The sequence below is a fragment of the Candida pseudojiufengensis genome (genome assembly GCF_024610245.1).
Source record: "Candida pseudojiufengensis strain CBS 10847 chromosome Unknown scaffold5, whole genome shotgun sequence".
Lineage (NCBI taxonomy): Eukaryota > Fungi > Ascomycota > Pichiomycetes > Serinales > Debaryomycetaceae > Lodderomyces > Lodderomyces pseudojiufengensis.
Window position 1 is genome coordinate 700,064 of NW_026261528.1, and position 24,217 is coordinate 724,280.

Here is a 24,217-nt window from a genome sequence, read left to right on the forward strand (position 1 = left end):
GTACGATGGATAGAAGAAACATCACTATCCTTTCAATTCAATCAGATAAAGAAGAACAAATTAAGATCAAAAACGATGATATATAAATATATTTTAAATTAAAGAATAATTATATGAATAAACTAATTAAAAACCTAATATAAAAAAAAAAGATACGAAAGAAAAATAATATGCAAATAATATAATCTTAATCAAACCTTACCAATAAAACCCATTAACCACTAAGAAACTAAGATATATCTTCTTGAAATCTAGATAATGAATTATTTGAACCATAACCACTTGATCCAAATACATTATGAATTGAAGGACGTTCTAAAGGATTTGTAGTTTGATTAGGGTAGTTTTGTTGTTGTTGATGATGCGGTTGATCTTGACCTTGACCTGTAGTTGATAATCTTGTATATTGATGATTACCACCATTAAATTGATCACTTGGTAAAATAAATGATTCATCATCATAATCAGAAGGATGGAAATCATCTTCATCTGAACTTGAACTTAAATCATCTTGTTGATTATGTTGATGATGAATTTGTTGTTGATGATATGTTGGGATTGAATCATCATCATAATTTGAACTTTGGTTTGAATGAGGTCTTTGATCTGAATTTACTAGATCGTTATATATGTGGGGATTTATTCCAGCTCCTATTGTTGTTGGTGCTTTAGTTTGAGAAACATATGGGTCTTCTTGAAAATTAAAATCATTTGGACTTGCTAATGGATGACCATAACTATTCATTCTAGTTGGATTTTGATAAGATTTATCACCATTACCATTTCCATTTCCATATTTATTATTATCATCCATTGAATTTACCATTGTACCACTAGTACCACCAAATGTATCACTATTAGTTAAAATTGAAGAACCTCTTGTAGAATCTTTACCACCAAATAAAATTGAATTTCTTGCATTTGAATTAGTATTAGTATTTGTATTAGTATTTGATGATCTAAAAATAGAATCTAAATTATTTGAATTTGTAACACCTCTATAAGCAAATCCATCATTTGAATCCTCAGTTGTGTGTTTATCACTAAATGTTCCATATGTTAAACCATTTTGATTTTCTAAATCATGTTGATTTGAATTATTTCTAAATGATCTTAATTTATTCATTGCTCCTAATCCTGCAACAGTTCCAGCTGCACCTGCACCTGCTCCGGAATTATTACCTCTTCCGGAACCAATACCACCACCACTTGTTGGACCATTACCATTACCACCACCACTTAATAATTTTGAATGTGATGAATTACTATTACTTCTAAACATATTTTTAATCCAACCCATTTTAGATTGTTGCATATCACCATTTGGAGAATCATGATAAATTTGATCGTTTTTATCATCTAAACTAGTATCTTCTTCATCATCATCATTATTACCACCAGCACCGCCAGGTCCACCTAATCCTGCAGCTCCATTACCACCACCAACAAAATCTGGTGATTGATTAGTTACATTATTTCTTTTCCTCTTTTTAAAGAAAATAAATAATACTGCCAATATTGCAATAACTATGATTCCACCAATTGATCCAACTAATCCTCCAATTAATTTTGAATTTCTTTCAGATGTTGAATTTCCAAAATCTGCTGATACAACAGTTGATGTTGGTATAGCAACTATAGTTGTTATTGTTGTATCTGGATTTGTTATAATTGATGTATAAGACGATGTGAAAGATGATGTTGAACTATGTTTATCCGTAGATGTAGTTTCTGGTGCTTCTGTTGTGGATGAAGATGGAGAAGAGGATGATGATTCACTAGTTGATGATGGTTGAGATGATGATGATGATCTTGATGAGCTGGATGACGAGGATCTTGATGAAGTTGTTGAAGCAGCTACTGTTGATGAAGAGGATGAGGATGATGAGGATGATGATGATGAAGATGAACTTGAATTTGAACTAGAACTTGTGCTTGAGCTAGTAACTGAACTTTCTGAAGATGAAGTTGAAGATGATGATTCACTTGAGCTTGTTGAAGATTCACTAGATGATGATGAAGTATTTGAAGTACTTGAAGGTTCTGCTGATGATGATTCTATAACAATTGAAGATGATGATGATGTTTCAGTAGTACTTGAACTTGGGACTTCACTTGATGTTGTGTCGGTAGAGCTAGATGATGGAGTTGTTGTGGATGAGTTGGATGAGATAGTAGTTGATGAGCTAGGTAGTATAGTAGTTGAAGATGATGGTGGAGTTGTAGTGGAACTATCTGAACTTGAAGTAGGTGTTGTAGTAGAACTTGAATTTTCACTTGTAGTTGATGAAGAACTTGTGGGAGAAGCAGATGATGAATCTGAAGTTGCTGATGTAGTTTCCGAAGTTGATGATTCTGAAGTTGTTTCTAATGATGATGACGATGGAGATATAGTATCAGAAATACTAGTTGATGGAGTAGTTGTTCCTACCGATGAAGAAGAAGGTTGAGATAATTGTGTATCAGTTGGTTCAACTAATGATGTTGTCGTATTAGACATTTCTGATTCTGAAGAAGTAGATGTATTTGATTGTGTAGTAGAAGTATTTGAGTTTGAATTTGAGTTAGATTGACTTGTACTTGTAGTAGATGAAGTTAGCGAAGGACTTGTACTTGAATTTGTTGTAGAATTATTATCAGTAGTAGTAGTACTGGTATTTGAATTATTAGATGTTGGAGTAGTATTTGATGTTTGTTCTTGTTGTGTTGTTGAAGGAGATTGTGTAGTTGAAGTTTGTTGTTGTGAGCTTAAAGCTGTAGTAGTTGGGGTAGCAGTCGGGGTAGATGATGAAACGATGGACGACACTTTAGATGTTGTTGTTGGTGATGAATTAAATGATGAAGAACTTGGTGTATTTGTAAATAAAGAAGGAGAAGTATTAATAAAATTTGAGGATGATGATGAAATTGTGTTTGAAATCTTAGTACTGGGATCTTGACTTATATGCAGGGAAGTACTACTTTGTAGTAGATTTTGTAGATTTTGTGTTTCTTTTGAATTAATTGAAGTATTTTTTAATGAAGTTTGAGAATTTGTAGTTGTTGGTGATGATGATGATTCAATTGATGAAGTATCAAAAGAAGAAATAGAAGTAGTATTGGTAACTCTTTTTTTCAAATATTTTAAATATATTATTTGAGTATAAATTTGTGATTTGTCGAAATTGAAATTCATTTTGTATTTATGTATTATTGTTGTTTCTTTTTGTGTGTTTTATGGTCCTTTCGAAGATTTTGATTCCTTTTGCTAATAGTTAATAATAGTAACTTAATAGTTACTATAGTGTTAATGTAGTAAGGTTTAAAGTAGCTAATGCTTAATTAATTGGAAAGGGTTGAAACTTTAGTATAGTAGTTTGATTTTGTGTTATGTTTGTTTCTTTGTTTATTATTGCTATTAATAAATTTTTTAAAATTTCATTATCTTTTTTTCTTTCTCTCGAGGAATATTGTCAAAAAGTTCTTTTTTTCTTTGATTTGAAATGAATCAAGTTATAATATGCCAGTTATCAGTGTCCAAATGTATGATAATGTACCTTTATTTGAGATCTCTTTTATCTATCTACTCCTAAATCTGGTAATAAGTAAAATAGAATGAAAAAAAAGTTTAGATCCGTAACTACCAAATGAAATGTAGTTAATTAAACACAAAATCAAAGTTTAAGTAAAAGCCTTCTCCCCCTTTGATGTAATATTAATCAATGATTTCACTATTGATTCTTTATTTTAATCAACCCTGATGACTAGCTAACAACAAAAGAAATACAAATAATATAGAATTTTTATTCGTATACCTAATTAATTGGTGAAACTCTTTACGAATAATCTAATCAATTTATTATCGTGAATCAACTATTGATAAAGAAATGCCTTGAAGTTTTATGAATCCACCAAGTTTGAAACTGAAATTGAACCTGTGTAGAGTAGTAGAATCTACTGCTCCTTGAAATAAGCTTGGTTATTAAAATTTTTTATTAGATAATGTATGTGTATACGGCTTTTATGATTTTGTGTTGATTTATACGAGATAAAATGGAATTAACCAATATAAATTTTATCCGAGATTTTGATTGTAGTAGTATGTTGCCGTAGTAGTTATGAAACGGATTTAGAACAGTGATGTGATGTATTGTATTGACAAATTGAAAAATGGAAAATGACACACACTCAATTGATGAAACAAATGTATAAAGAATTGAAAATTGTAGAACTGAATAAAGTTTTTAATAAAATTGTTTCAGTAAGTATTGTAAGAGATTTGAAATGATATTTAAATGAGTTCAATACTCTAAATAATAATAAAACATTATTTTATTATTTTTCATTTCGTATTATCTTTTGAACGCAACTTGTATTGAAATTGTTAGCAAATGTTTGAAGAATATTGAAAAATATTAATTGAAACAATAAAGGAATATAGGACTTTTGCATACGTACATAACATACAATAAAATTAATTAATGAATTTTTGAAACAAATTATAAGGTTATCTTATTTGAAAGTTTGATTTCACATGTGGTTGATTGATCTAAATATTTTATTTTTATTTCTGTTGTTTTATTTTACACAATTGAATAGCCTTACGCTACTACATTTAATTTTTCTTTTGTTTGAATTTTTAAATGCCTATAATCACCCTTGTGTTTACTTAAAGGTACACACATGCTCATTTATTAAGGAAAGCTCTAATTACTTTAAGCAGATTTAATAATTTGAATGTATATTGAAAAAGTAATAAAATTTACTCGTGTTTTTTCGTATTCAGGGGTTCAGGATTATTACCATATTCATCTATTATTCTACTATATTGGGTTTAATTAAATACCTACAATTAGATAATTTCTTGAATATTCTACTCTTTTCCATATCCTTCTATTCCAGTGGTGGAAGTAGCTTTGAAACATCCATAACTTCCTTGATTAAACATTTGATTAATTGATTCATTCATATAATTAAATCATAGATTGCACTGAATTTAACATAAGTTGCATGAAATAAAATAGAAGAAATTTTGATTTGCAATTTAAAGTTTTAAGTTTTGAAAAAAACCTTCGCTAAATTTTAAATTTTAAGGGATTAAACAATTCATACTCAGCTTAGTTTCAACTATCTCTCCACAAAATTGAAAAAGCTACGAGGGATATTTTGACAAGAATCAAGAATGGCCCTAAGGATAATCCAAAAATTGAATTAAAAATAGGGTAATGATATATACAGAAGTTTTTTCAACACTTTAAATTTCAATTAATATCCTTTGATTTGATTATAATCATATAGATTATGTACAAAGACTAAAAAACCTCGAGTTAAGAATGTGATTAATGTTTCGAAAAAAGTTGTTAACTACGTAATGAAAAGCAAACATAAATGAAAACAATTGAAACAATAAAGAGAAATAATAATAGGTACTTATTGTTTAGTTCATCAATTCTCGAGGTTTACCGAGTTTAACATCCCCGTAATTATTATAATTATAAGTTTAACCGTTTTTACCTTCATAAATCGAAATCGAGGAATACAATATGATTAATTAAAGTTAAAAATTGAAAGTTAGTAGCTGTTTTATGAAGGATAGAGTTATAATCTAGCTATATCAATTTCCAAATTAAGTGAATTGATGGTGATTCTAGGATTTGAATTTATCATGGGAATTGATATGATAGTAAGGTTTTAAAGATTTAACTCAGTTTAAAAGTAAAAGTTATCAAAATCTGTACAACAATGTTAGTGTTGATGATATTTCTTCCCTTAGATCCCCCGATTTTTATAAATATGGTTATTACATTAATAGTAGTGTTCATAGACTTACCAAATTGTTAGTGCACGATGAATGAACGAAATGTTACCCCTAATTATGGCAATTTTTGATGTTTTACACAACAGCTTTTGATTTATATTTTCTAAGACTGTTTCTGAATCAAGTTTTTGACCATGAATCTGTGCAAAAAGAAACATACATGAGTTGGCATTTCAACTAATGGATAGTCTAGTAATTGATTTACTCTGAATCACTTTGTCGCAAAATTTATTTTACTTTTGTCATAGCTCGATTTAGTGACAGTGAAAAATTAAAAATTGAATCGACAAATAAATCTGTTGAGATTTTTTGTTCAACCCTAATTCCATCAGGAATAGAAGACAGATACATTATAAATGATTAGTATAATCAGCGTGTTTGATTCTATTGAATTTAGTGAGAAGAGATTAAAGAACTAAAATAATAATTGGAAAAAGAGGATTCAATAGGTGAAACTAATGCTGCTGTGGACTCTCCAAGAAGCAATATAAGTACTAAATCATGTTGATCGAAATTCAACTACTTGAATATATATGCACTATTTTTGATTTTGAGGAGTAAGTAATGAGGCGAGATTATTGGATTTCATGTTATCATTATGTAAAATCAATTGCTTAAAAGAATTTGGTCAATTGAACAACCAATATGTTGTCAATTCGGCTTACAGGAGACTATATTAAGAAATACCAAAAAGGTAAAAAAATACTCATTAATAGAATTATAAAGTTTTATCTCATCTGCTTTCAAAACGGCACTCCGAATTTGATGTTGATATCCCTCCAATGCTTTGCTTTTACCACTTTTTTTTCTTTGAAAAACGATTGAAGTGACAATAATAATAAATACCAGAGTCGTTTTGGTAGCAAATGAAATGTAAACTACAAATTATAATTAAAGTCAAGAGAAGGACTCATAACCTGTTCGAGCGCAGTGGTTCTGATCTTGATTTCATCTTTACTTATTTGTATTTTATTATTGGAGCTTAAAGATGATATCAAGATCAGTACTACTGCTCTCGAACAAATACAGACAATATTTGATTTAATAACAAAAGCAGTTGAAGTTTCAGTTAATGTTTCAATCTTGGGTGTAGTCACAGATATTAAAACAATGCTTTTCATAGTATTTTGAAATCCAACTATTTCAGAATAAAGAATTGAAATTTTCATTTAATTTATCGAAGAGAGAATGGAAAATAATTTGGTTACATTTTAAATAAGAATCAAACACCCGAAGAAAATTGAAATAAGATTCACAATGTTGTTGTGAAATTATCACCAGATAGAACAAACTATTTTGTCGCAAGTATAATTATATCACAAGTTAATAGGAGTAAATCAATTTTAGTATCAGATTTGAATTATGATGATCCATTATGCTGCTAAAATATGTCGTGCATTGTTTTGATAGCAATGACTTGGAAATGGAATAGAATGGATTATTATGTTTGTATTATGTAAATATATTGAAGAATTTGGTCATCTGATCATCCAATTTTACAATTTGACCTAACGGGGACCACAACGGGAATTATCAAGAGTAAATAATCATCAGAGGAATCGGTATATGATACAAGTTTACAAAAGTTGCCGATAGTAATATAAAAAACTAGACTATTAGCTGAAGAAAATAGATGGAGGATTTGGCATACTTATTATTACCAACGTTGAACATTTTTGTCCACATTGAATTCTTTTTTGAGAGTGTATGTGAAATAACTTTATTTTATCATGGTGCCTTTGTATGAAGTTTTAATAAAAGGGCATACTGCACTAGAAGCGATAAAAGGTGGGAAATTTTGACACATTCTCAAAAAGGAAGGACTCAATATGGATCAAAATGTTTAACAATTCGGAATTTGACTAATTTCAATGCATGGTTTGTTATGTATTTTGATTATTGACTAGTTGCTATGTAGTTCCTGATGGAATATAAAGTTTTATTCTTGATTGAAATTATTTTTACAGTACAAAATGGCCTTATATACAATGATTTAGTCAACATATTTAAAAGCAGTAGTTTCACAATTTAAACTGGTCTTCAACGAATACAGAATTTCTTTCTATATTCCTTAAATGTCAGTTAAAATTGTGAAATAACTGGCTTTAAACATATCAAATCATAGAATAACCTTTTGAAGATGAATCCATTTTGATAAAGCACTGCCTTGTTCATTTTATTTATACTAACTATTCTAAATTTATAATTTCCAATTAGATTGATTTGATCAGTACCTGAACTTATGTTTCTGTGTTTTCACATTTCTTTAAACTAAACTGGTCTGAACGTTTAATCAACATCACCAAACGGAATTCGATTGTTGGTATGTTTGCACAGTTCCACTAATGATATTAGTGGTAGTAGTATCAATGGTAATAGTTTGTCTATCTAAAAAAAAAATCAAATTACAAAAGGTAGTGTGAAATTGACCAAAAGTTTTATTTAAGTAGTAACAAAAGAAAAATCATTTCAACGTTTATGCAACAATTTATAGTATAGCATAATCATTATCAAACCCTAAATACATATCAACTCAACCAATACTTTACTTCATCTGTCTTATATTCCGAAAACCATTGATTCAATAGTTTGTTTCTTTGTTAACTTCAATTCTTGAATCATATAAATTTATAACTACTACGTCAATTTTATATCTTCAATTTGTGGGGAAAGCAAATAATCAAATCAAGATCAAATAATCAATTAAACACAAACTAAACATAAAGAATCATGTCTACAAAGATTAATGATAAATCTGTAGCAGCATCATTATTAAAAGTTTATCGATCTAATAGATCGCTTTTTTTAAACACATCATATATTGTATTAATTACTGCAGCGTTTACAGGTGCAGCAAGTACTGGATCATCATCATCATCAAATCAAAAATTAGATAAATCAATAGATAATTCCAAAAATGATATTAAAAAATCAAAACATCCAAAATTAAGTAAACAAACTGTTGATCGACTAATAAAATCTATTGTACCTCATTGGTATGATAAAACAATAATTTATTTATTAAGTCATATAATTTTGTTAGTAATTAGAGCTTTATTAACTATACAAGTTGCAACTTTAGATGGTCAATTAGTTGGAGCATTAGTTTCAAAAAGGTTAAAAGTTTTCAGTAAATATCTTTTAATATGGTTATTAATTGGTATACCAGCATCATTAACAAATGCTTTATTAAGTTGGACAAAATCAAATTTAAGTAAAAGCATAAGAGAAAATTTAAATTCATCAATAATGAAAAATTATTTACCTGCAAATTTAGATGCAAATTATTATTCATTAATTCATTTAAATGATAATAAAATAAAAGATCCAAATCAAAGAATTACAACTGATGTAACAAGATTAGCTCAAGCTTTAAGTGCATTACCAGGTCAATTATTAAAACCTACTTTAGATCTTGTGTTATGTGCAAGAAAATTAAGTCAAAGTGGTGTTGGAAATGGTGAAGGTACTTTAGCTTTAGGTATATTAGCTCATTTTTCAACAATGATTATAAGATTTTTTTCTCCTCCTTTTGCAAAATTAGCAAGTGAAAGAGCTAATTTAGAAGGTCAATTAAGATCTGCTCATTCTAAAATTGTTTCAAATAATGAAGAAATTGCATTTTTAAAAGGTCATTATAGAGAATTAGATTATATTGATTATTGTTATTATACTTTAGAAAGATTTTCAAAGGGAGAATATTGGAAAAAAGCCATACATGAAATTGCTCAAACTTTTATTGTTAAATATTTTTGGGGTGCTGCTGGATTAGTATTATGTTCTGCTCCAATATTTATAAATAAATATATTGGAGAAGATCCAAATAATGATACAGCAAGTAATTTTATAACTAATAGATCATTATTATTAAGTGCTTCAGATTCTTTAGATAGATTAATATTTGCAAGAAGATATCTTTTACAAATTGTTGGACATTCAAATAGAGTTGCACAATTAGAAGATAGTTTATATGAAGTTCAAGAAAATAAAAAAAAAATAACATCAAATGTTAAATATAATAATGATGAAATATGTTTTAAAAATGTTAAATTATTAACTCCTGCAAATGTTACATTAATTGAAAGTTTAAATTTTGAAATTAAAAAGGGTGATCATTTATTAATTTCAGGTCCAAATGGGTCCGGAAAATCTTCATTATTTAGAATGCTTGGTGGATTATGGCCAGTAAAAGAAGGTACAATAACAATTCCAACTTCTGAAAATATGTTTTATTTACCTCAAAGAGCTTATTTAGTAACAGATTCTTCATTAAAAGAACAAATAATATATCCACATTCTTTACAACAACAAAAAAAATCAGATGAAGAATTAAATGAAATTTTAAAAGTTTTAAAATTACAAGATTTTATACCACAATTAAATGAAATTAAAAATTGGAATGAAGAATTATCAACAGGTGCACAACAAAGATTAGCAATGGCAAGATTATATTATCATGAACCAAAATTTGCAGTATTAGATGAATGTACATCTGCAGTATCACCAGATATGGAACAATTTATGTATCAATATGCTCAAAATTTAGGTATTACTTTATTAAGTGTTTGTCATAGACCTGCTTTATGGCATTTTCATAAATATTTATTAAAATTTGATGGTAAAGGTGGATATTTTTTTGGAAAATTAGATGCTAACAAGAGATTAAATTTAGAAAATGAAAGAATTGAATTGGAAAAAAAATTAAGAGATGTTCCTATTTTAAAAGAAAGATTATCTGAATTAAAGAAAGTTTCAAAATTACAACATGATAAATATAGAAGTTAGTTTCTAGTATGTAAGTGTATATTTTTTATCTATTTATCTTTTGTTAAATTTGATTCTGTAAATTTTCCATCATATAATAAAGTAGTCATTATTCCATTAATTATTTCAACTTGAAACAGTTTAAAAGGGAACAGTTCACCATCAATTGATATAAAATGTTTACCATTTTCATCATTTAATTTTGGAATTAATCTATATCCTTTAATTTTAGAATGTAAAATTTTTGAACTATCCATATTTATATGTGTTCCCTTTTCAACACTTAATAAAATTGATGATAAATCAATTATTGAAGTATTTGAAGAAGTTATTATCATATCCATATTTCCATCATTTGGTAATGCTGCGGGGAAAAATTGAGCATCTGTTGATACATAAGGCATTTTACCAACATATAAAATATTCAAATTATTTGTTAATGATGAAGGTAATTTTATCCAATTTGATGGAATCTCATCATTTATTGTATTTGAAAGAGTTAAATCTTCAACATCTAATTCTTTGTTTTCATTAGTATCTTCTTTATTTGTATAATCTTTAACATGTTTTTTAATTTCATTTTGATCTTGTGTGACAAATTCAACATATAAATCACAAGGATATTTTGAATTATTAAATAATCTTTGTACAATTCCAATTTCAAATCTCATGGATCCTAACCATCTTAAGTGTTCAGTTCCACAATCTGCATCAGCTATAATACCAAAACATTGAGATAAAAAACTAAGACTTGTTGTGAGTTCATTATTTACGTTTTGAGTTATACACATTAAATCTAATTTTTTAGGTATTGATTTAAGCATTAACCAAGTTGAAATTTCAGTTGATTTTGATCCTCCTAATGTAGATAAACTGAAAGCATTACCTGATCCACAAGGTAATTGAGTTATTATAATTTTATTAAATGCATCAATTCCTCTGTGGGGTCTTTGATAAAATCCATTTATTATTTCATGAGGTATTCCATCTCCTGAACAACACAACACTATATCATATTCTTCAATATTTAAATTTTTTGCAAGATCTATTGCATGTTTTGAATATTTAGTTTCAATAAATGTAATTTTACAATGTGCTGCTTTCAATATTGGTTTTATTTTTTCATTATATATTTGAATAGCTTTTCCTTGACCACCATGAGGATTTATAACAACCAAAATAGAAGGTTGTTGTAAAATTTTTGAAGGATATGATTTATTCATTATATATTGTTGAATAGATTTACCATTTGTGTTTATACTATTTAAATTTTGAATTTGAATATTTATTATTTGAATTGATAATTTATTTGCTTTTTTTAAAATATCATCATTATTTGGTATAACATAAGTTAATTTAAATTCATTTATTTCTTCATCATTATAATTTATTGGTTCTATGAATAGAATATTTTTGAAAGATATAAATTTTGGAATAATTGAATTTATATTTGTTGATGATTCATTACCAAAACAAGATTTAAAAAAAGATGTAAAATAATTTGATTGTTGGGTTGTGGTTGTTATATCTTCTCCAAAACTTTCATGACTTGAATTACTTGAATTATGATTACTTTTACTCAAATTATTATTATTATTATTTATAACTAAACCTTGAGATGATAAAGTAACTAAAATTAAATCTTTTCTTTGAAATAACAAAGTTTCAGATGATAATTTTTTATTTAAAAAATTTGAAGAAGAATTAACATCATTTTGGTGGTTTTTTGAATTTGTTTTTGAAATTGTTGATATTGACATATTATTATCAATAAATAATATAAATTGTTTTGTTGTATGATATAATAATGAAGTTAATACATATATTGGTTGTAATAATACTTTAATAAACATTCAATGTTTGGAAAGTATCTTCTTTCTTTATTTGATATTTCCTTTTTTTGAATGTGCTATTTTATTGAACTATTGTTGGTTATTGTAAGGTAATATAATTTGGTATAAATTAATTAAGTGTTTATCTTTATAAATTTAAAGAAATAATAATTAGACCGAAAAATTAGTTAACCTCTATAAATCAGGATATACCTGTTGAAATGAGACAGGGTGTTTTAAGCTACAGAAAATCCTGAATTTTAGAGGTTGACTACATTATAAGAAAGACTTAGTGATCAATCAGTCTATTTAATTTGAATCCTGGAGAGAATCTAACGTAGTCTTAGTAACTATATAAGCTAGTTGAGACTCTTTCTATTCACTCAAATATTCAAAGGTTTATTATGGTTTGGAAGTTCAAAACTATTAAACAGAATGCTACTATCTTTCTGAATTTAGTGTAATACACGTCGATGATGATACTCTATTAAGTTTTTAGTATTGATAGTATCAAGATCAAAAATTTATAGAAAAATTTAAGGATAAATCGGCTCAAAATAAAAATAAGGGTTTGATCTTTTAAAACACGTATAACATTTTTATAATTTTCGTTATGAACACTGTTTCAAAAGTTGAAGAACAATACGCGTTAAATCAAAGATGAGATCAAGTGACACTTGATTTACAAGCTTTATAAATTATGATTCGTGAAACACGTCTTATAATTGCATGAATTTTAAAAAAAAAACGTGAGAAAGAGGCTGCAAAATTAAAAAAATTCGACTATAATTTTATTTAGCTAATTGTTTCATATTCTTTTCACTATAGATCGTAAGACAAATTACTTAATTTGTTTCCTATTTAAACATTTCTATGTTAGTTATTTACATTTTTAGAATTTGTTTATTGAGAGAGTTGTACTATCTACATATATCATTTTAATCTTTAATTTGGTGAACCTATATTAGCCTATTTGTATTTTTTGGTTATAAAATTAAATTGAAATTCAGATAGGCATTTCTGTTAAAATAAAACTTCAATACACATTAATAGACTTGAATCGACCTAAATGGCTCTTCTCTTCTTTCTCTTCCTTCCTTTCTTTCCCTTTTTGAGAAGCATGTTATCCTTTTCATTCTCCTCTACCACACAATCACTAGTTTTGAAATGTTCTTCCAATATCAATGCTAATAACGTGAATAAGTTGAATTCTTCCCCTTGTCCGTAATTGAATATTGTAAGTTGTACTAGACTTTGGAAAAATATGCCTTTTCGAATTTTCGGCTATCTTACCTAGCTAGAATTTTACTGCTTGGATTTTTCCGATAGCTGAAAATTCGAAAAGGCAAATTCTTTTAAGTTTAATACAATTGACTTCTATAATCCAAAAGCAAGGGCCCCAATCCAGCACTGAAAAGTTAAGTAATTCTTTTTGCATAGGGCTACCTTTGTTTTTCACTTGTTGCAAAACCAATTAATTTTCGCTTCACCTGTATTTGGTGATTATGAATGTACTATTTAGGTAATTGTACTATCGTAATCACCAAATACATAAATATCGGGCTTTATTAGGTTTTTATCTAATTCCCCTTAGACTCTTCTTTACTTTTAAATTTCATGAAATTCGACAGCTTCAACCAAATTGTTCACAACATGCGTTGTTAAGCATCTTTCATTTTTTGAAATGATTTGCCACCAAAAATCAGAAAACTTAATTTTTGTATCACCATTGATAGAAGTACGGTATGAATTCATTTATATCCTAGCTTGACAAATAAACACCTTTTCTATATGTCATGATCTGTAATTCTCTTGAAAAAAATTTCTAGCTTTTGTAGTTTGATAACTGATTAATAAAATAAGTTTGGAAGGAAATTACTTTTTTTTTTATCTCAATTATAAATTTGATATGTTGTTTCAGATTTCAAATTTTGAAACACACGTATATGCAGTATTTTAGAATCTCTCAATTTTTTAGTCTGATAAATCCAAATTAGTATCAATCTCTGGTTTTATAAAAACTCATACTATTATACCTATAGTACCTCCCCTAACTAAGAACCATCTAAATAATTAATGGATCCTCTTTGAAAAAAAATAAATGATCATCATCATGTCAGAGTCGTAAAAGTATGCTAAAGTTGGTAGAGTCTATATTAAGCAAATAGCCCTATGATAAAGTGTTTGAAAATTACGTAACCCATTAGAATGAGTATTGCGAGCCAAAACAAATAAGTGCATATTTAAGCGACAAAATAGTAAAAATCTTACGAAGGTGACTTCAATTGGCATTGAAAGTATTACTGAACAAACCAATTGCTTAATTAAAATTATAAAGGTTGAAGACAGTTTTATTTATGTATCAAGAATACAAGTGTCGTGGAATTTCAATTAAAAAAAGTTTAATTCTTTACCTAAACTAAATCTGCTCGTTTTATTTTAAAACCGGTTTGTCTTTAAATTTAAAAGCCAACATGTCCATACCGCGTTGTTCTTTAACTGAATAATCATGTTTTAAGGTTATATTTAGTTTCTTTGGATTTTTGTCCTTTGATTTACGAGAATTCCGATTATGTTTTTTAGTAATTGAAATTATATCACTTTCGAAAAAATATGATGGCCATTGACAAGATATAACTTGAAAATAGTCAGGTGTGAATATTTGTAAATTATCGGTTTTGAAAAATATCTCTCGATCATACCAAATATTAAATGTTGGCCACCAAGATAACCTCAAACTTGGATTTATGAGATAAAGTTTGGCAATTCTAGTGGCATACCCATCATCAGCACTTTTTGTACATATGATCAATTTATGTAACTTTGATACATCAATTGACTTCAAATCTAAAAGTCGAGAAGATAAAACTAAATTTCTCAATTTTGGTAAACTGGCATTGCTTAACATTTCTTCGAACCTAAATTTTTGAAGGTAAAATGTTTCTTCAATATTTGATTCGCTATGATAATTTAATGACAAAGTATTAATCTCCTTTGTATCAAAAAATTTATCCAAAGTAAACAACCATTTTCTAGGTTTTGGTTTCGGACGTAGGTGGTAGTAGTAGTAATCCCAGTAATCATCTCCTTGGAATATGTGTTTACCCCAAAACAATAAATCAAGCTTTTTTAATCTGCAGTTAATTTTATTCAATCTTTCAAGTAATAATGGATCCATTAAATTAATAAATAGTTCAAATATAAGATGTAACTCTTCAAGTTTTTTAAATAAATTGATTTTATTAAATAAGTCAATGCTTTTAGAAAGTTCAAGGGGATTAAATTCTTTTACATGGTTATTGGGTGGTTCAAATTTGAACTTTAAACTTTTAAGATTATTGTACAAAAATTCATATGAACTTTGGTTTTTTTCCTCTAAAAACAATACGTGATCATAAAAGTCGGGACGTTGACGAGGAATTTTAAAAGTTTTACCTTTTAATCCGTCATCTGTTTTGTCTTTGTTTGCTCTATTAAGTTGATTATTAGATAGTGCAAAACTAACATAATCTAGATTTTTGAAATATCTAAATATTTTTCTTAAAAATGTAGGAACTTCTCTTTTATTATCAAACTTCAAGTGTGATACATAATATAAAGGATTAACATTTTCAATACTAAGATGTTCAATATGTTGGTATCTATTCATTTTATTCTTATTAATATTGTCATAAAAACTACAAGATGAAATCACAGTGAACTTTTTAGTAAAGTCATTCAAAATATCTTTATGAAATCTCCACCTATTTTCTTGTTTGTATCTTGGTTCACCTGCTTTAGTATAGGCAAGTTTCATTACATTATGTTTGAGGTAAATATGAATATTTTTGTATAATTTTTTTTGACCGATTTCATTGAATTTAGAATGTAATGGCATTAATGCTATTACCATATGATGATTTATCTGTTGGAAAATCATTTCCAATACTTCATATGGAAAATGCACAAGCTTTTCCATGTTTTCAAAGCTCTTGAACTGTTTAACTATTGAATTGTATAATTATTGAACTATTCTTTAACCAATTCAGTAGATCGTACAATATCGTACATCTCCAAAGTTTCTGCAATCTTTGGATAAAACATTAGGTTATCCACCTAAATTATTTAGGAAACTTTAACTTGCAGAATTTAGTATGGCTGCAATATAATGACAACAGACAAAAAAATCACATAATTATTATTGAGTGAATGTTTTGAGTCTTGAAACACTTTGATTCAATCTGTTTTTAAAGTCCTATCCACTTCTTTTTTTTTTGACTCCCTTCCATCTCTATAACTTACTTAATTTCATTGATGTATATCTTATAGTTGGTTCTACTTTTTTAAAAGTAATTCATTCAAAATTTTGATGATTTTTTAGTTATTTTGATTTGTCTTGAAAAACTTTGATTGAACTTGATGTCTTTTATACTTCCTTTGTTCTTCCATTTGATTGTTGTGTTGTTGTATATATTATGTCAGTTAATAAAAAATTGTTTGCTCAAATAAACTTATAGATGATTCGTAGATAGTGTTGTTTTTTGCAAACGTTGTCGTATTAAGTGATATCACTAAAATGAAATAATATTATTTTCATTCATTTTTTAACTTTTGTTGCAATACTCGACAATCAAGTTTGTTTAATTATAGAATATGTTGTTAAAGAAATGCTAAAAGTTTTAGTATATATCACTCGTAAAATATTGCAACAAAAATTTTACAAATGATAGCCATACAAGTCAAAGTAGAGGTATATGATCGGAGGTGCATATGATAAATTAAGAATTGATATTAGAGACTGAAGATATGTCAATTTTATACTTATGGTGTTGATCAATTTAATGAATTACTTTGAAAGCAAAAAATCAATCGTGCCACCATATTTGTGATTTTTGCGCAAGACAGAAATGAATCGTGTAATGGTCCATAAGATTTTAAGCAGTCAAGTCTCCATTTGTCTGAGCTACGTATGATTGTGAATCGAGATCTTCTTGAACTTTAGATAGACTAAAGAAAACGTAGAGAATATTAATTTCGATGGACGTAAGAATATAATAGACTGTTGATAATTTTCTACTATAAATTTAAGATATCAACTTCCCAAAAAAATTTGCTCGTGTTTCTCAAAGATTTTAAGAGTTGGTTTATCAATATGAAAAAATTCAAACATGTCCATACCATAAAGTTCTTCAACTGAATAATCATGTTTCAAAGTTATACTTAAATTTTGGGAATATTTGTCATTTAAGCTACGAGTTTTCCGATTATGTTTTTTTGTAATCGAAATTATATCACTTTTAAAAAAGTATGATGGCCATTGACAAGATATAATTTGAAAATAGTCAGGTGTGAATAATTGTAAGTTATCAGAATAAAAAAATATCTCTTCATAAATCCAATCATTCAATCTTGGCCACCAAGATAACCTCAAATTTGGATTTATAAAGTAAAGTTTGGCAATTTTTTTGGCATACATATCATTAGCCACATCTGTACATATGATCAATTTATGTAATTTTGAGACATCAATTGACTTCAAATCTAAAATTCGTGAGGATAGAATTAAATTTCTTAATTTTGATAAATTGGCATTGGTTAACATTTCTTCAAACTTGAAATTTTCAAAGATAAATAGGTCTTTGAAATATGCTTCATTACGATAATTTAATGACAAGGTATTAATCTCTTTTGTTTCAAAAAATTTATCCAAAGTAAATAACCATTTTGTACCGGGTCTTGGGGTCAGGTGGTAGTAATCCCAATCATCATCTTCTATGAATCTATGTTTACCCCGAAACATTAAATCAAGCTTTTTTAATTTGCAGTTAATTTTATTCAACCTTTCAAGTAATAATGGATCCATTAAATTAATAAATAGTTCAAATATAAGATGTAATTCTTCAAGTTTTTTAAATAAATTGATTTTATTGAATAAGTCAATGCTTTTAGATAGATCATGGTATGTAAGTCTTTTTACGTCATTCTTGGGTTGATCAAATTGAAATTTTAAACTCTTAAGATTATTATACAAAAAGTCATATGAGCCTTGGTTTTTTTCCTCTAAAAACAATACATGATCATAAAAGTCGGGACGTTGACGAGGAATTATAAAAGTTTTACCAATTAATCCATCATCAGTTTTGTCTTTATTTTTTCTATTGAGTTGATTATTTGATAATGCAAAACTAACATAATCTAGGTTTTTAAAATATCTAAATATTTTTCTCAAAAATGTAGGTACTCCTTTTCTATTTTGAAATTTCAAGTGTGTTGCATAATGGAAAAGTTCGAGATTTTCAATACTAAGGTGTTCAATATGTTGGTATCTATTCATTTTAAGTTTAATAATGTTGTCATAAAAACTACATGATGAAATCACAGTAAACTTTTTAGTAAAGTCATTCAAAATATTTTTATGAAATCTCCACCTATTTTCCTGTTTGTATGGTGGTTCTCTTGATTCAGAATAGGTACCATTTAATAAATTATGTTTGAGGTAAATATGAATATTTTTGTATAATTTTTTTTGACCGATTTCATTGAATTTAGAGTGTAATGGCATTAAGGCTATTACCATATGATGATTTATTTGTTGAAATATCATTTCCAATACTTCATATGGAAAATTTACAAGCTTCTCCATATTTTCAAAACTATCGAATTGATTAAATATTGAACTATTTCCTAACTGATTCTGCAAATCATGAACCATTGTGATTTTCCAAATCCTTTTGTAGTCTTTAGCTAAACATACAAGGTTATACACCTAAATTATTTAGGAAACTTCAACTTGCAGAATTTGGATTGGCCGCTAAATAATGACTACAAACAAAAAAATCATGATTGACTGAATTTGATTCAATACTTGACGTGACAAAATTCATAATTGAGTTAATTCGACCAAGCTCTCATTACCTGTACCATACCTTGCATAAATACTTCATATCAGCATTTTAAGAAAATAAATACATGTTGCAATACAAATGAGAAAATTCTTAGGCTAAAATGAAAGAGAAATTTGGAAATTTGCTGGGAATCTCGCTTTCCTAGAAAAACGCGATTTTTGTTACATAGTTAAAAGCGCAATTGAATTGAAGATTGGGATGTGATTGATAATTCTTTGTATTTCATGAACCTGTCTAAGACTATAAAGCTATTTTGAACACTGGAAATTAATATATAGGTCAAGAGAACTAAACTAATGATAAACTTAAAATATTTTGGAGAGAAAATTCCATTCATTTCCTGTACTTTTTCATTATGTGTTCACCTCTCATATTCCTTAAATAACCTTAGGGAGATGTTAAATGAGTCTATAACATCCCTCATCCCGCACTCAAACAGTAATCTTAAAATGTTTCATTAAAGTAAACTGATTGGAAGAAAGAAATTATTTGAGAGCATAGAGCAAACATAATTCTAACCTCCTTCGAAGTAAGTGTAATCTCTTGGCAACGACAGTTGAAAATGTAAAAATATATCTTTAATTTGACGTACTACAAATGATTCAATGAGCTGTTTTTTCCATAGCCTTCTTCCCTGTTCAATCTTTATTATGAAATAATATGTGTGAGAAAATCTACATATTATTGATTCTTTATCTCATCTCCACACATGCATTACATATTTGTTTATTTGTTTTTGTTTACTTTTAAGATAAAATGCTATATTTAGAGACAAATTATGTCCAAATGAGTAAGGGCAATCAAAACTTTCAAAAAAGTGATAAAAAATATTTATGAAAAAGGATAAAAATAATATTTTATTATTTAAGATCGGAAATTACTGCAAATTGTGGCACAAAATCAAAACATCAAAATTTAGATAAAAAAGTTCGTAAATTGAATCTAAGATGAGTGATTTTGTGTTATCAAATCATTTACATAGTAAAAGTTATTTTTGAAATTATATATTTATACTGCGGCCAAAGCGGAATATAGTATTAACTATGTTGGTAGGGTGGTAATTTGAATAGATTGTTGTTAAGTAAAATTTACAAGCTTTTATGCACTTAATTAATTGAAACTTCAATTTCAAATTCATGTCTACTAAAACCGATTGTGTAAAAAAATTCTGTACCTGACAAATCATGTCTTATGATCTAATATTACAAAGCAAGTATCAAGTTTTTCACTATCAATCCTTTTAAGTGAACAACATTGGTATGTGGGAAGTAGGTCATTTGGACAATGTTAACGAATCAATCATATTTTCCACTACAAAACATCATTTGGAAAAAGAATTTTCATATTTCTTACTTCTTATACAACAAATTAGTCGAAAGTGTAAGCCATACGAAATTATTATTAGATCACATTATTTAAAAAGAAATTTTAGTTTATACTATGATATAATAAACAAAGGGTAAAATATATTTTATTGTAAATTATTGCTTAAGGGTTTCTTGCTTTGTTTAAACGAAAAACGTTTAACTTTTTTTCTTTTCAAAGGGGTCAAATTTTCAATCATATGAAATCTACTCAATTTGAAAGGACTTTACGCAATAAAGATGCATATCCGGTCATAACACTTAAAATAGAGTAGAGTAAAAATCTAATAATAGATATGGCCAAGAATATGGTTGAAAGGTGTTGCTGATTTGAAATGAACTCACACACACTATTAATTAATTGTTTAAAAATTTTCAATTTCGACTTGCATAAAGGACATAAAAGGATTTACAACAACAAATTGATACAATTAAGATGCGCTCCTTTCATTCATTATCAATAATGGTATTGAGTAGAGACAGATTGCTTTTCATGAATTAAAGGAATATAAATATACCATAAATCCACATAATTTGTTAGATTAAAAAGTAATAACTTAATTCTTCAAATAATTCAAATTCACTCGCTTTTTTATAATCTTTGAAATGAAATATACTTCAATAATTCCTTTTGCTTCATTTGTATTTGTTGCTTTAGCATCAGAAGATAATGAATTTTTAAAAAGAAATTTAATTTCTCATTCTCCATCACCACCATCTTGGTCAAATACAACTGCTTCAGATACAAAAACAGATATTAAGACAACAACGCTTACAATAACATCTTGTAAAGAAGATAAATGTTCAACTTCAACTTTAACTACGGGATACACCACAGTGACAGAAGCTGAAACAACATATGTCACATGGTGTCCATTACCATCAACTGAAGAATATCCAACTGAAACACCAACTACTAGTGAAGAAAGTTTAACAACTATAACTGAAACTAAAAGTCCAGGTGGTGAAACTCATACATATACTTCAGGGTGGACTGTTATTACAGAAGGAGAAACAGTTTATACAACTTATTGTCCACTTACTGTTCCAACAACTATTATAACAACTACTAAACCAGGAGGAGAAATTGAAACTCATACTACAGGTTGGACTATAATTTCAGAAGGTACAACAACATATACTTCATATCATCCAACTGAAGTTCCAACAACTGTTATTGAATCAACAGCTCCAGGAGGTGAAGTTCATACTATTACTACTGGTTGGACTGTAGCTACAAAATCATCTAGTGAATATACTTCATATATAACTTATTCAAAAACAACTGTTGCAGGTCATTCACAACCACCAGTACCAGTAGTTGGTGAATCAAAAACAACTGTTGCTGGTGAATCAGTAACAATTCACTCATCAGTATCAGTATCAGAACAAATTCCAGGTGGTGAATCAAGTGCTGTTTCAATTTTACCAGGTTCAGGTGTTATTAATGTTGCTTCAACATTTGCAACTTTATTCGCTTTAATTTGTGCTATAATTTAAAATTGAATAAGTTTTCAAATTTATCTTCGGTTGAATCTAAAATAATTTTATTCTTTCGTACTGGTTCAATATTTATTAATTTATTTATTTATTAATTTTCAAAAAACGTTCTTGTTTGTCATTCAATGGTTTTATTTCAAGAAAAACAATTTTAGATCATTTCGGTAATTTTTGTTACAAAATTCCAAATTTCTTAGAATTCTTTATAGATTTCTTTAATATATTAATTTTTAATTTTCTACTTAATATTACCGTCGTAATTAATTATGAATCTCTCTGAGTCTCATCATTGTCTCTTTTGGTTCCAAAATATGAATTTGAAAGCCAAGTTTATAGATTAAGTTTATTCTTTTACTGTTTAGCAAGCTAGACTACTAATTTAATTAACAATTAATAAGACTCGAAAAAAAAAAAAAGTTTTGTGAAAGAAATGGTCATACTTAATTATTCCGCAACCGTAGTCTAAAATTAGTACCAAAAGTTACAAAATTTTCAAATAACAATCTTTGACATTTGACCTTAAATGTTTGATCTTATCCTAGCAAACAACTTAAAAATTTAGAAGATGTAAAGGAAAGATGGTCACGAACCACAAATCAAGGTGCTTCTGAAAAGTTGCAATTATCTATTACATGCAATAGTGACACAAAATCAATGTTTTGAAGTTTGCCAAGTGAACTTAATTAATATTCAATCAAAGATATCTTCAAGATTCAGGTTTTGTTTGCTTTTTTTTTTTGTTGTCAAACTATTTTCAAAATAGCAATTTTTTAAGAATTACATGGAACAGTTTCTGGGCTGAAACGTGCCACTCAAACATTATTTTACCAATCATGTGTACAAATTCACCAATATTAAGCGACGTTTGAAAAGTATTTATACTAACTAATAAAAAAACGAGATGTACCACACATTTTCAATCTTCAAGAAGTCGAAATAAATGCTAATCTACGTTTTTTCATTTTTCATTGTTTTACAAAGCTATAGCAGTGTTCCCATCAACCTAACTGTTGCCACATTGAAACTCATTACTCGAAATAAAACAGTCAGAATTGTACGATTATTTAATGATGTTTTGAAATGTTTTGTTTGCATTTAGAATCGAAATTTTTAAAATATCTGATTCCCGCTTTTGTTTGTCCTTGTTGTTCTAAATTTCCATTGTTTGTTATTTTGAAAGCCGGAATATACAATAGATTTACTGAATGTAGTCTGAAGTAAAATTTGGGTAATCATTTCTCGTATATTTAGGATTTTCATCATTTGTTTGATCATATTCTGCTATCAATTCGGTGAATACAGTTTTTCGTACTTTTACATTTACTAAATCAATTAGGTTGCTCATAAACAAGCAACATTTCAAATAGTTTGAAAGATTGATGCATCTATCGTGGAATATTTGTTTATTTTTTTACAAAAGTAGATTGTGAAGTCATAACAGTTCGTATTCGGTTTTGTTTCAACTTAATTCAAAAATTGCAACAAATTGATAATTCATGACTAGGTTGAGTTTGAACAAAAAATGAACCATAAGCATTGCCTCGCTATAATATGCATATGTTTTATAAAAACTATACCCAAAAGATGACATCTTGTTTCTAATTAGTCTTAAAATGGACTGTTTCCAGTGAATTCATTACTTAAATACTTATAATAATGAGCTCGCGAATAGCATGTTAAATTAAATTCAAAGTTCGTATTTCCAAATCTGGTATAATTTGAAAGAATTTATTTTTTTCAACGTGTTTTTCAGATAACACATTATGCATAAATATAAGATCTCAATAAATATACCTAAGTCGATTAAGCTTAATTGTAGATATGATCTAGATGAATTCAAAAAAGACCATACACGTCAAGTTAGAAAATCAATCAAACTTTACGAATTATTACTAATTTAGATAAGCTTTGATTCTAATATTTTTGTTATTTTAATATTGCAATTTTTCGTATACTAATTGCATCTCTTCTGAAAATGTTTTGGAAATGGACTCATTGAGATATGTATCAGCGTAAACAGTAGCCTTATACGAACATTGCTATTTTGTATGTACACCTAAACAACTAATCTAGATA

General features: G+C 27.5%; 7 protein-coding genes across 7 annotated transcripts; 2 read left to right on the forward strand and 5 right to left on the reverse strand. All coding sequences in view use genetic code 12, as the record gives it.

The window, feature by feature from the left end:
- Nucleotides 1-229: 229 nt before the first annotated feature.
- Nucleotides 230-3,175, reverse strand: KGF55_002605 (EGFR-like transmembrane domain-containing protein; the record flags this gene model as incomplete). The annotated part of the gene is made up of 1 exon (XM_051757307.1): nt 230-3,175. The coding sequence occupies one exon, from the start codon at nt 3,173-3,175 to the stop codon at nt 230-232; it is 2,946 nt and encodes a 981-aa protein (XP_051614866.1).
- A 3,500-nt stretch (nt 3,176-6,675) lies between these two features.
- KGF55_002606 (uncharacterized protein) lies at nt 6,676-6,966 on the reverse strand (the record flags this gene model as incomplete). Its single annotated transcript, XM_051757308.1, has 1 exon — nt 6,676-6,966. One exon carries the CDS (start codon nt 6,964-6,966, stop codon nt 6,676-6,678), a length of 291 nt encoding a protein of 96 aa, XP_051614867.1.
- Nucleotides 6,967-8,527: 1,561 nt separating this feature from the next.
- Nucleotides 8,528-10,582, forward strand: PXA2 (ATP-binding cassette long-chain fatty acid transporter; the record flags this gene model as incomplete). Its single annotated transcript, XM_051757310.1, has 1 exon — nt 8,528-10,582. One exon carries the CDS (start codon nt 8,528-8,530, stop codon nt 10,580-10,582), a length of 2,055 nt encoding a protein of 684 aa, XP_051614868.1.
- A 29-nt stretch (nt 10,583-10,611) lies between these two features.
- LCB4 (sphinganine kinase) lies at nt 10,612-12,414 on the reverse strand (the record flags this gene model as incomplete). Its single annotated transcript, XM_051757311.1, has 1 exon — nt 10,612-12,414. The coding sequence occupies one exon, from the start codon at nt 12,412-12,414 to the stop codon at nt 10,612-10,614; it is 1,803 nt and encodes a 600-aa protein (XP_051614869.1).
- Nucleotides 12,415-14,827: 2,413 nt separating this feature from the next.
- KGF55_002609 (uncharacterized protein) lies at nt 14,828-16,351 on the reverse strand (the record flags this gene model as incomplete). The annotated part of the gene is made up of 1 exon (XM_051757312.1): nt 14,828-16,351. One exon carries the CDS (start codon nt 16,349-16,351, stop codon nt 14,828-14,830), a length of 1,524 nt encoding a protein of 507 aa, XP_051614870.1.
- Nucleotides 16,352-17,464: 1,113 nt separating this feature from the next.
- Nucleotides 17,465-19,084, reverse strand: KGF55_002610 (uncharacterized protein; the record flags this gene model as incomplete). The annotated part of the gene is made up of 1 exon (XM_051757313.1): nt 17,465-19,084. The coding sequence occupies one exon, from the start codon at nt 19,082-19,084 to the stop codon at nt 17,465-17,467; it is 1,620 nt and encodes a 539-aa protein (XP_051614871.1).
- Nucleotides 19,085-21,247: 2,163 nt separating this feature from the next.
- On the forward strand, nt 21,248-22,141 carry KGF55_002611 (uncharacterized protein; the record flags this gene model as incomplete). The annotated part of the gene is made up of 1 exon (XM_051757314.1): nt 21,248-22,141. One exon carries the CDS (start codon nt 21,248-21,250, stop codon nt 22,139-22,141), a length of 894 nt encoding a protein of 297 aa, XP_051614872.1.
- Between the last annotated feature and the right edge of the window lie 2,076 nt (nt 22,142-24,217).